The sequence below is a fragment of the Talaromyces proteolyticus genome (genome assembly GCF_021365285.1).
Source record: "Talaromyces proteolyticus strain PMI_201 chromosome Unknown BGW36scaffold_1, whole genome shotgun sequence".
NCBI classification, from domain to species: Eukaryota; Fungi; Ascomycota; class Eurotiomycetes; order Eurotiales; family Trichocomaceae; genus Talaromyces; species Talaromyces proteolyticus.
The window spans coordinates 1164644-1176292 of NW_025764277.1; the positions used below are offsets into that span (position 1 = coordinate 1164644).

At 48.0% G+C, this 11649-nt stretch overlaps 4 protein-coding genes across 4 annotated transcripts; 1 reads left to right on the forward strand and 3 right to left on the reverse strand.

Moving 5' to 3' along the window:
• Nucleotides 1–107: 107 nt before the first annotated feature.
• Nucleotides 108–2609, reverse strand: BGW36DRAFT_353503 (small oligopeptide transporter, OPT family; the record flags this gene model as incomplete). Its single annotated transcript, XM_046213443.1, has 4 exons — nucleotides 108–403; nucleotides 462–1699; nucleotides 1765–2374; nucleotides 2444–2609. 4 exons carry the CDS (start codon nucleotides 2607–2609, stop codon nucleotides 108–110), a joined length of 2310 nt encoding a protein of 769 aa, XP_046077698.1.
• A 1403-nt stretch (nucleotides 2610–4012) lies between these two features.
• Nucleotides 4013–5740, reverse strand: BGW36DRAFT_286098 (putative alpha-1,2-mannosyltransferase; the record flags this gene model as incomplete). Its single annotated transcript, XM_046210383.1, has 5 exons — nucleotides 4013–4354; nucleotides 4407–4800; nucleotides 4855–4941; nucleotides 4998–5405; nucleotides 5466–5740. 5 exons carry the CDS (start codon nucleotides 5738–5740, stop codon nucleotides 4013–4015), a joined length of 1506 nt encoding a protein of 501 aa, XP_046077699.1.
• A 1537-nt stretch (nucleotides 5741–7277) lies between these two features.
• Nucleotides 7278–9444, forward strand: BGW36DRAFT_413141 (uncharacterized protein). Its single transcript, XM_046219238.1, has 3 exons — nucleotides 7278–7927; nucleotides 7986–8798; nucleotides 8860–9444. The coding sequence occupies exons 1-3, from the start codon at nucleotides 7676–7678 to the stop codon at nucleotides 9181–9183; spliced, it is 1389 nt and encodes a 462-aa protein (XP_046077700.1). The 5' UTR covers nucleotides 7278–7675; the 3' UTR covers nucleotides 9184–9444.
• On the reverse strand, nucleotides 9443–11338 carry BGW36DRAFT_366771 (uncharacterized protein). Its single transcript, XM_046214785.1, has 2 exons — nucleotides 10886–11338; nucleotides 9443–10810 (listed from the first exon to the last, which is right to left on the reverse strand). Exons 1-2 carry the CDS (start codon nucleotides 11021–11023, stop codon nucleotides 9515–9517), a joined length of 1434 nt encoding a protein of 477 aa, XP_046077701.1. The 5' UTR covers nucleotides 11024–11338; the 3' UTR covers nucleotides 9443–9514.
• Nucleotides 11339–11649: the final 311 nt, after the last annotated feature.

Consider the following 11649-nt stretch of genomic DNA (forward strand, 5'->3'; position numbering starts at 1 on the left):
ATGCTGGCATGAACTATCTACTATAGAGTTCTGAAGACTAAAGGCTAGAAATGTCAATATTCTAAGCATTCTTTAGAGAAAATCTTCAGCGGGCCTTCGTTGAAGGTTTACGACCACGTTCCATTCGGTGGCCCAAAATAGCCCTCCGTAGGCATATCCAGCCATGGCACACCTTGTCCATCCGCAGTATTCACATACACCGTATTCCCCCACCAATCCGGGAAAACTGCACCAGGGTAGGAGACGCAGAAGAAGATAATAATGCCGCTGATTGCAATTCCGGTGTCGAGAGCGGCTGCCAGTACATAGTTGTATTTGGTCCACCAGGCAAAAAATCTTCGTTTGATCCAGTGATTGAAAATTAGATTTACGATTGCCCAACTGGAATAGTTGATTCCGGTTGCTGTAAGGGTTTGTCAATGTCAGTCTATGTCCTTTCCGTTGTGAGAAACGTGACTTACCAGGTGGCACGTTCCAAGTTCCAACCCAAATCAACGGCCAATTAACCTTCCTCCAGAAGTCCTTCTTGGTATACTTCCACAACGCCCAGGTAATTACCGGTGAAATAGCACCCACCCAGAAAAAGTGGTTCAGCTTGGAGTAGATCTTACCCGCCGAGTAAAGCCGACTGGGTCCTACTAATCCCCAGATCACACTGCTACTATAAACAGTTCGGCCGTTAGGGCAGCTAAATCCATCGGACTGATCGGATGAGCAGATGTCGTTGATATTTCCCAGCATCCAGAGAGTAACGCCAACCTGTGTAAGTGCGCCGATAATTGTTGCAATTCCCTGGGCGAAGAATAAGGTGCGAGGCGGGACCTTCATGTAGTGGCCTAGTTTCATATCCATTGCGAAGTAAATTCCCTGGCCCACTACGTCTGTTGACAGGATCTTGAAGCACATGTTGGCAAGTGGCTTTCCCGGAAACATGTACCCTCCAATAAACTCGCTCAGCACGTTAAGTTGGTTTGCGTCTACGTTCGTGATGCCTTGAATAATCCCACAGGGTACCATATAGATGGCCGGGATGATGAACGCCAGGAAAACACCATAGACGGGTAGGTTGGTATCATAGACTTCCACCATTGCTATAGCCATTGCCATGATGATGACAATGATAGTTGCGTACCAGTACCACGGTGTCTTTTTGTAAACTCTCATGAGCCTCGCATGGATATCCAGTCTTGTAGTGCCCCGAAAAGCAGCCACGAGATCATCCCAGTGATGTAGGTAGACGTGAGTAAGTACTGCAGTGATGGATGCAAATGAAAGGCCATAGACAAATGCAAAAGTCGCGGGGAGATAGGGAGGCGAGTAGTTCTTGTAGCTCTCAATATCTAGCGTATTATCGGCTCCAACGACAAGGCTCGTGTTATACACGCTTCCAAACCGATCATACACATCAGCAGTCATGAGCGGAAGATAGGCCGTAGACCAGGTATTTGTGTAGTACAGAATTGGCACGATAATCCAAAATGCAACAATAAAGCCTCCAAACACATTCAGGGCAGCCCACGATGGTGACAAGAGCGGGTTTGTGTTGTATGCAATCTGGCTCCAGTCAAATGTAATCGGACTGAGCCCTAACCCCGTTTGCATGCCAAAGAGATGGTTTACTATTTTATTGTTTGGGGCAATCCAGCAAACCCATGTGAAGTAGCTCAGGGCCGTGAAGATCAATCCTGGGAACCAGTACCTGGAGGACTCGTTAGTATTGTGCAAAAAAGGGGAACGAAATAATAGAAGTTATTTTATACGCACCAGACAAATGCAATTGTCATGATCAAAAGGAAGAATCTCAAACGTGAGATCTTCCACCCATTAGCCATCGCATTCGCCCGAGAATGAAGACTTTCCAGAAGGGCACAATTCGAGAGAACGCCTGGCCAAACTATAGCTGCAGGCTCGACAATCCAGGGAGAAGATAGGCCAGCAACTCCAAATCCTAGAAGCTGTGCAACCAAAACTACCATGACATTGAACCCCGTCTTAAGACCAAAGTTGTAAAACTGTTTGGATGAGGCTTGAAGGATGTTAGTTGAATCGGCGGAGAAATACCCAAAGGACACATTGCTCATGATCACAATCACAGTGTGCTCTTTAATGTTGAACTTGTCATCGGGGTTCATTTCCCATTTGCCAAAGCGACCAAAGTCGATTGTCCAGTTGGGGAGAATCTTTGCAAGAAGCACCCCGCATGGAAATGCCAGCAACTCCGCGACCACATTGGCTATATGAACGGCTGGATATCGCAAGCTGAAGAACTGATTCACTCCAGATCCAATAATTGTGAAAAGGATGCCCACGATCCACATTCGTAGCGTGTTGATGGGCATACTCGGGTCGTCAACCTCAGGCACAACCGATCGCACTGGGGGTTGTCAGAGAACGTTAGCATCCCAATGCTCCAAGATTACTATAATACTAGAGAAATGCTAACCTTCAGGAAAGGGGGATCGGTTTGATTCGTATGTGAATTCGGTATCGTCTCCGACAACTGCCGCGAGATCGACCTCCAGCTCTTCGAGACGACCATGTTCGACCTCTTCATCGCCGATTGCGGCAGTCTTTGGCTCGGTGTCAAGATCCTTTGTGGCAGGCTCCATGGTGATATTTTCGTCTGCCAAGAAGCAATGATATGCCAATGCGTCCCAGCGTATTTGTGAAGCTCGAAATGGGGAAGCTTGTGTAGATTCAGCTGACGGACCAATGCGCCATTGAATTCATTAAGTATAGTTTAGATTCCGCGCCAGTTATCGCCAGTGAATCTTCTGACCATCTTATCAATAGGGGACGAGATAAGGGACTCAAAGCGCGATAGATCCAGCATGTAAACAAGGCTTCAAGCGGGGGTTCGGCCGTCGACAGGAGCGACTAGGGCCAAAGTAGCAGGTAGACACCAGTAACATCTTGTCACTTTATGGTACGTGCATTGCCGTCGCACAACAGATAGCTGCCGTCTCTCCTGGTATCTAAGAACACCAATGTTGTCGCTAGACGTCACGCAGCAGTGTGATTCGTAGTCTACGGAGCTAAGGATTGGCGTGGAGGTGGCGGATGATAAGGTTCGCCTGGACACGCCGGCCTTTGCCCCAACAAGGCTTAAGTCCAGATAAGCCGGGTTACATTCTGTCTAGATAATGGGCTAGACGGTTATTGTGGTCTATATGCAAATGTAACCTAATACATATGTACTGTAGCTCTTGGAAAGAAATTATTAGATACTTGTGATTCAAATTTCTGCTGGAGACCGGCCTGAATATGTAGATATTGTGGCAACTGCGAAAGAAACACCCTACGGCGGCCGAACTGGCAGATTGAAGTAATGAAGTATTCAATGTTGTTATATAGTGAACAAGCTTTGAAAGGAATACAGTTTTTCGGCATTATTACTTTCCATGAAGTGGTAGGACTCCTCCACCGAGCATCTGTTGGACAGATGCGATATTCCCTGCTCCCCATAGAATATCATGAAGTGAAAAAACAAATGCGGGTTCTAACAAGCGGATTCTGCTTGTTATGCGAAGCGTTAAAAGAAATCGTAAAAATGTAAGCTGACGAAAAGTTTGTTGCGGTGATAGGCACCGAAATCAATAAGTCCCGACAGGTATATCTATCCCCCAGCGGCTTGAGAATAGCGAGTAATAATGAACAAGGTAACCGACGACTCACTGTTCGTCGTGTGTGCCGTTATCCAACCCAAACCCACGAGCAGGAAGAGTAATTGGCAACGGCAATCCAAACGGAACGTCCAAGCGCACGCTAGATGGGTTATTTAAGTAATATGAAAAATGGTTAAAAGTCCCGTTCATAGCGGAAGCCGATAATCCCCTAACGCCGTCTGCAAGTCTTCCCGTTCAAACCAAAACAATCACAAGAGGCCATGCGAGCCTGGATGCCTAACTCCCACAGCAGATCCAAGCAATGCTCAAATATCTAACGAATTATAAAAAGATCCGGACAAAACGCCGAGTTGGATGAGAACCGGAAGAAGCAATCAGCTAGGGGTCTAAGGCGACGCCCAGCCGCCTGCGACATTAACCCATTCAGCTAGACAGCTTCCTTGCTTGCCTTCAACGTCAACGATGTCTGTGTCACATCTACACCGGCAACCGACCCCATTCTCCTTGACAGGATCCGGCGTGGCCCAGTATTCATCTTCTTCAATGCGTTTCTTTTCATCTTCCGTGGTCATTTCAAGGTATGGCACACGAGCAAGTTGTCGAGCTGGTGCATTGGCAGGGCAATGTTGGATCGTTGTATGGCGGTATCCAAAGTCGCGGAAATAATGAATATCACGGGGAGCAAGAAGTGCTCCAGCAGCCAGGGAATGGATGGGTGCGTCACCCCACTGGACAAAAGTTAGCAATCTGATACCAGGACAAGTCTCATATAGAACATACCCGTTCCATCCAAAAGCCTCCACTTCGATCCATCATGTCGAAGAATTCTTCGTACTCTTTGCTGCGGAAGAAATCTAATCGGGCGATTTCGAAGTTACTCCAGAAGTGGCACATATTGTATTTTTCGCCTTCCATAGCTTCCGGATCTATTTCTGGCGGCTTCATGTCGCTGGCAACATCTTCGGGAAGCTTTTCTTGGACTTCCTCTTCTTTCTTTTCCTCCTCCGAGGGAGTTTCAATGAACATTTCCCAGAGTCCCTTCGATTTTAGCCCTTTCGTACGCTTAAACGCCGAAGCATATCGGAAGATATTAGGAACGGTCTCGCGAAGTTCTTTAACGGCAATTGTGAAACCGTAGGTTTTGTTGGCCTCAGCCATCTTGATGAATGGATCACTGGTTGCGTGTTAGAATCAAAATTCACAATTGAGAATATAGCAAAAAACTCACTATGTGATATCGCAGAAGTATTTGATTTCGGGCTCCAAACGCCAGTACCACTCATACTTCAGCAAGAGAGGGTGCTTGTAGAAGAATCTGAGTTCACATTAGCGTACCGAGAACGGTACATTAGATGATATATATTGACATACCCAGAGTAGAATCGGCACATGTGATGGTAACTCTCCATACCACCGTACATAATGGCGGCGTCACCTTGTTTTCGGATGCCCTCCTTGGCAACATCGTGATCTACCCAGTCTGGGAACCCCCACATGGAGCTGTCAATTTTTCCGAACTCGACTGGGGCACTTGTATAGTTCTGAACTGTGTCTTTGAACTCCTGTTCAAAGTCGCCATCATTCAAGAACACGTAGGGGTAGTGCCACCATCTGTTGAAGTGCCGTTCAATTGACTTGATGGACTGGATGACACCTTCAAGTTCTTTATTTCGAGCTAGGACGACAAAAGCCGCGTTGGCTCGGGGACCGGGGGGTCCGGAGGGGTCGACATACACACATCCGGTCTCGAAAACCTTATCATGCTCCTCACTAATTCGTCTGATGGGGGAAAATATTAATCAGAAGGCAGGTGTTGTGAGAAATGTGGAGAGAACAAACCTAATGGACGGAGGTGTGCCAGCTGGGATCAGCATGCCGCCGGAGGTAGAAGGATGTCTCACGAAGAGCAGCACTATTAAAATTATTACAATACAAGGGAACAGCAGCACAAATCCCAGCGGTATCGAAATCGACGAATTGCCTCTTAATCGGATCCGTCTTCGGAGAAAGGCAAATTGAAGTGGTCGCTGGCCCTTTTCCCGCGAGGCATCTTCCACGGAAGCCAACGCGGGCGCCAAGGGCAGGCGCTTGACAATGCGTCGGACGATATTCATGGTGGCTAGAGAAGCCCCAGGCCGTGAGGGCAGACCTCAGTCAATCGAAGAGCGGTTGCGAGACTGATTGTCCCGCGGCCGGTGGAAAAAGAGGAAGGGAGGAAAAAAACGGTGAGGACCCTGGATCCAGGAGGGCGATGATTGATAACGTTCGTTCTTCGAGCGACACGACAGGGCGAGGTAATATTAATTCTATCGTGAATTCAGAAAGCAGGCTGCGGGCCTGATATAATACAGAGATTCAGCGCGGTCGTGGATAGGTTCAGATCGTTGGAGAGCAAGTATAGCGTTAACGAGCGGCTGGAGGAAAAGCCTCCTTTCTCCCCGACTCCCTTGGCGCGGCGGACGAGAAGGCGCGCGGTCGGGAGCAGCTAGCGGGTGACTGGTAGAGACGACGACGATGACGCCGACTACAAGCCGGAGGTCATCAGTCCGAGATGGCACAGATGGAAAGGCGATGGGAAGAAGGGAAGGGGAGTTGCAGCGTGGATAGAAGTAGGAGACGAAGAGAGGAGTTGGCTGCAATTGAGGTTTTTGGCTGGGGCGGACAGGCCAGAGCGGCCAATGCCAAGCCGGCCGCCCCCCAGGGGGGGAAAGCGCGCGTCGTTCTGCGGTTACGTGTCTTTTACCTGGGAATAATGATTGCGATCAATTATTATTGCGCTCGTGACTGCACGCTCTTCTGGAGAGCGTCAAGCCCATACTTGATCGTTGCTGTTGACGGCATCAAATGGCTAACGAGCGCTTAGCAGACCAACCAGCGCAATAGTCCCTAGACATGTAACTTATCTTTACTCACCTTGTTAATACACGCGGTATGGAATTGAAATCTGGCGTGCCACGGTAACGGCTTGGCCAATCACTGCAGAGCTCCACCGCACTAAGAATCTTGTTTCTGACAGCTCTGTGAGGCTTGTTTGCCTGTGTTGCAATTACGGGGCATCGTCTGTGCTACGGAATAGGTGGATTCGAGAATAGGATCGCCTGCTGACATGTTCAACATTCTCAGGCTAATTAATACATAGGTTAGTTACTTGCTCATAGTGTGCTGCACTATTGCTGTCTCGCAGGGTCTGGATCAGTCCATGCGGCACGTGTCCACCTTTGTCATTGGCGACTGCTGGGGCATGCAATTATAGTAATAGTCCAGTTAGTACTTTGACATAGTGAGTGCTTACTAGCGGCAGGGCTGACGGGGAGGTTAATATGCTCTCGGAAGACATGATTGACTCGAGAGTAGGCTGCGTATTAAGGTACCTTGGATGGCAAATTTTAGAGAAGCCCATCAGGGGCCGCGAGCACCGTGCCAGGGCCGTGCAGCAGATCAATTTTACTATCAATTAGAATTTTGCCTTAGAAGTTTAGAATTACGGCATATGGAAAGTTCTTACTTGCCAGTACTAGGCGCTATGTGCGCGTGCAGATCGTGCCCCACAGCCACGGCACCCGAGCAATCAGCGCCCGCCAGCTGCCCCTCCATCACGCCTGTGGCTTGACGGCCGACTATTATTCACGGCGACGTCGCGTGCATTGCAGTGCCTTTGCCACTGCCACTGCCACACTTCTAGGCTTCAAGAGCATATCAGCTATCTCCAACCGTTGAAATGCAGCAGCCTAGGGACAAGTCTGTGTGGTCTATGTGAGCCCTTTATTTTATGTGCCTGTTCGCGCTGCGACCAACTCCAAAAGCTGGACGGCGCCAAATTCTGGTGCGGATCGATCACGCTTGCACGTCCCCCTTTTCGACCCTCTTTTCTCTACTTCTCGCAAAACGTCGATTGATACGCATTGGAACCGACATTGATCTCTGCAATATTATGATATGGTGATATAGACGCATTTCATTTGCATCTATATCAGCTTATCTTTGGTTAAAAAAAAACACTGACATCATCGCCTCCTATCAAATCTTGATACATCACCTCACTCCCCACCATGGCGCAAACCCTCTCGACAGCGTCGTCGTCGCAAGCGCCCGTCAAATCCGAGCCTAAACCCATTCAGCAGCAGCAAGGCAACCGCCAGTTGAGGCCACTGAGTCCGGGAGACCGGTTGCAGTTCTCGGCAAGCTTTCGCAGCGGTCACCTGAACCTCAGCACCATTTCTCCCGTCAACGAATACGGGAGCTTTGAATTTGACCGTGTCTTGAAGAGAGGCCGTGTGCTTTGTAAGATCAAAAGCAGACATGTAAGTGTCATTCAACTTAAACATTCCCATTGACAGCCAGCTTACAGCGGTGAACTAGGCTTTCAAAGCATCTTGGAAAGCTGGCTACCTTGTCCTACGACCAAATCTCCTCTCTGTTTACAAGGACGAAGACGAAGCGAAGCTGCTCCTATCCGTGACCCTCACTGAAGTCACTGCCGTCGCGCCTGTCATCTCATCACGACCCGAACGCAATTACACTTGGAGGATCTTCACCCCGTCGAAAAACTACCGCTTTCAATCCGCATCAGAGAAGGAGGGGGAGGACTGGATCGGGCGTATTCAAGCAGAACTACACGTTGATGAGGAGGAAGAAGCCATTATCGCAGCCACACATTCGGTCAAGGCAGGGAATAATGCATCTGTCCAAAGTGACGCGGATGACCAGCAAGGAATTATCACTGCGAGTGAGCTTTCTGATGTAGGGGAAACCGAGCAGGGCATCCTGTCCAGCTCTCCGGATCTCACCAGAACCCTCTCGCCGATTGGCCCGAGCGGCAAAAATTTACCCTTCACTCAGGAATACTCAGGGAATGAGATGACCGAGCTTTCAGACTTCTCAGATGCACCCGACAACGCTACACGAGCACAACTGCAACAGCGCCGAAAGTCCACACTCTCACCATGTCCTCCTAAGAGCGGCGGAAGTGCTTCTGTAGGTAGCGCTACCAACCTCGGAGACAAATCAGAACGAACGTCTTCGACAGCGACATCTGGCGCCGCAGCCGATCCAGAACGTGTCATATTCCAGGGCCATCTACAATGTCTCCAGAGCAAGCGCGGCGTTCGACAATGGAAACGACTCTGGGTAGTCCTGCGGCCGATCAGTCTCGCCTTATACAAAGACGCCAAGGTGCGTCCATTCCCCCCACTGTAGTGCTTACTTGACCTGCATGCTGACATCATCTAACCAGGAATACTGCGCTGTCCGCATCATCCCGATGTCCCAGGTCATCACTGCCGCTGAGATCGACCCTATATCCCGATCCAAGAACTTCTGCCTTCAAATCATCACCGAAGACCGCCCAACATACCGCTTCTGTGCGCCCGACGAGGAAAGCCTCGCCAAATGGCTGGGTGCATTGAAAAGCATCATCGTGGCTCGAAACAAAGCAATCGAGAGTAAAAAATCTAATGGAGTGCCGACGATTGTAGCTCCTCCGCCTTCTTCTCCCCCGTCTAGCTCGCTTGCTCCGCCTCCAGAACACTTTCAGGAACAATTCCAGCCTTTGCGATGATTTCCTTTTTACACACCGAAATATTTCGGTGTGCATTCTATCTTTTGATAGCATGATTATTACGATCGATATGACCTTTTATATAATTCTTGTCTATTGACTCGATTGATTCCATTGTGTATAATATCTGTTCCTTTCAACTAATGTTTAAGTCTAAGTCTTATCCATCATTTTTGGTGGATCATTCGATCAGAATACTACAGGGGACATATCCAGCTGTCTTTTTTATTTTAATTATTAATGCAGATTCATCCGAACATTAAAGTCGTCACATGTAATAACATAAATCTATCTAGAAAAGGTTAAATTGCTATAGGTGAATCTAAATCTGTCATATATTTCCTGACAAGGCATCTTGATCCACAATAATAGTGCGAGATCCTTCTTCAGAAAAAATCACCGACGTACGTAAATTTTGTTCCTCCTCTTCTTTGCTTTCGTGGTTGACAATCAGGAAAGATAGGAACACTATCACCGCTCCAATCCAGTATAACACGCTTGCGTACTCTCCCTGTAAAATGATTTGTCCTACCAAGGACAGTGGGATAGTCAGGCTGAGCCCAACAGTCACCACGAGCGGGGTCGTGAGAAGCATGGCATAAGCCCAGCAGATATCTGATATCAGCGAGGAGAGGGAATTGATCTTCAGTATTGACATTAGCATATGCCATAAAGAGAAGGAGGTGGAGGTTACCAGAATTATAATCCAAATCCTATTCTCGGATGGCAGAGAGAACGGCTCAATGTCCAGTTTGTGGAGGATTATAAATCCAGGCCAGAGGAAGAATACGTTGAAGAATCCCACCATACCGAAAAATAGCTGCATATTGACGCGAGACTCGTCGCCAACCTGTTTCTTCATGACAATTGTGTACACGCCATACACAATCGCGCTGAAAGCGGCCATGGCATCACCGAGCGCAATCTCTGCCGATGTTTTGTTGGGGAATGAACTGCCATCGTCCCCATCACCAACTGGGTTGGTTGGCGGTGTGACGATCTCGTCATTTGAAGTTGACATGTCCACACGAGAAATCAGGATTACGCCGGCGAGAGAAGCAAGGACACCCAAACATTTTCGCGCTGTGAATTTCTCTACTCCAATCATGGCTCCGAATATCAATGTCCAAACACCGCTTGTTGAGGTCAGTATGGTAGTACTCCCCACAGTCGTATACTGCAGACATGCCAGTGCAAAATAATTCGCCAAAAACCACAGCAAACAAAACTGTGCTGCAAGTCGCGCCGTCTCTTTCAGACCTAATCTCCCGGTTGGTGTAACTTTCGCAGTTGTTGGGAATACATCCTCGGGATCTTGATAGCTATCCAGCAACCTTTGCCGTTGCATGATTGCCCGATCATCTAACTCATCGTTCTCATCATTATTTTCTTCATCTTCTCCTTCAACTCCTCCGTCGAAAGTTCCGCCAGGCATCGTCTCTTTCATCCCATGCGAATCAAGATAAACGAGAAAGGACTTCCAAGACTTCACGTGGGACAATTTCCCTCTTCGCCATATTCGGAAAATTCGTCGCGAGATGACGATTATGAGGAAGACGATGAAAAATGATGTGTTCACATATGTGATGAAAAACGGATGAGAGTAGCTGTCGTCTGCCAGTATGGTCTGCGCGTCATCAAACAGCAAGTTAGCGCCATCATCATCTTGATCATCGATTCTATTTCGAGGAGTAAAACATACACTAGCAAGAAAATTCGAGGCTGTCCATAAGAAGACAACGCACGATAGCAGTATGATACCTAACGTGTGTCTTGCCAGACCCATTTTGTTTGCGGTCTGAACTCGCTCGTCGTCACTCACGCTGCCTACAGATTCCATGTTGAGATATCAGATATGTAGAGAATTAAATCAAAGCTTGATGCCGATCTGTTCATTGCCAACGAAGTGGCATCCAATACCCGGTTCAATTTTATGCAGACCAGCTGCTGGAGGTCTTGGGCGAAGTCGACGGATGATATGATTGATATGCGGGGACACTGCTTCGGACAAGATAAGGCCAGGCAGTCAACATCAAATGCCGTCTAAGTAGTTCTGATGTCAAGAGGTATATGAATAATATTTATACGGCCCCGTTCAACAGGGCGTGTGAAGAATTAATTGGAGTGAAAGCGGTGATGCAAGGTAGTACCAGCGTATTTCAGTTTCGGATTAATAGAATAAGCATCGCAGGTCATTAGGCCCATCTCGGCCCCGGCGGAAGCTTCCACATGCCTGTCTGTCATCATTCAAGTTTCATGATTCGTTTCGATACGCTGAATCAGTCATTACTGCTACCTGTATGAGTACCTTTCTTAGTATTTAAATGATAAGAGTCTTATTTGGTCCAACCCGAAAAGCTGTAGTTTTCACTTAGTCGATATCGGAGGAATATTCAAATGTTTAAACTTGGCGTCATATTGCGTTGTAAATAAAGCTCGGATAAATCTTTTCGTCTCGGAAGTTCA

Coding starts and splice junctions, on each gene's coding strand:
- BGW36DRAFT_366771 (XM_046214785.1), bottom strand. CDS start 11,023: ATGGAATCTGTAGGCAGCGTGAGTGACGACGAGCGAGTTCAGACCGCA. Junction 10,811..10,885: donor CCTCGAATTTTCTTGCTAGT/GTATGTTTTACT, acceptor GATGACGCGCAG/ACCATACTGGCAGACGACAG.
- BGW36DRAFT_413141 (XM_046219238.1), top strand. CDS start 7,676: ATGGCGCAAACCCTCTCGACAGCGTCGTCGTCGCAAGCGCCCGTCAAA. Junction 7,928..7,985: donor GTAAGATCAAAAGCAGACAT/GTAAGTGTCATT, acceptor GCGGTGAACTAG/GCTTTCAAAGCATCTTGGAA. Junction 8,799..8,859: donor CCTTATACAAAGACGCCAAG/GTGCGTCCATTC, acceptor TCATCTAACCAG/GAATACTGCGCTGTCCGCAT.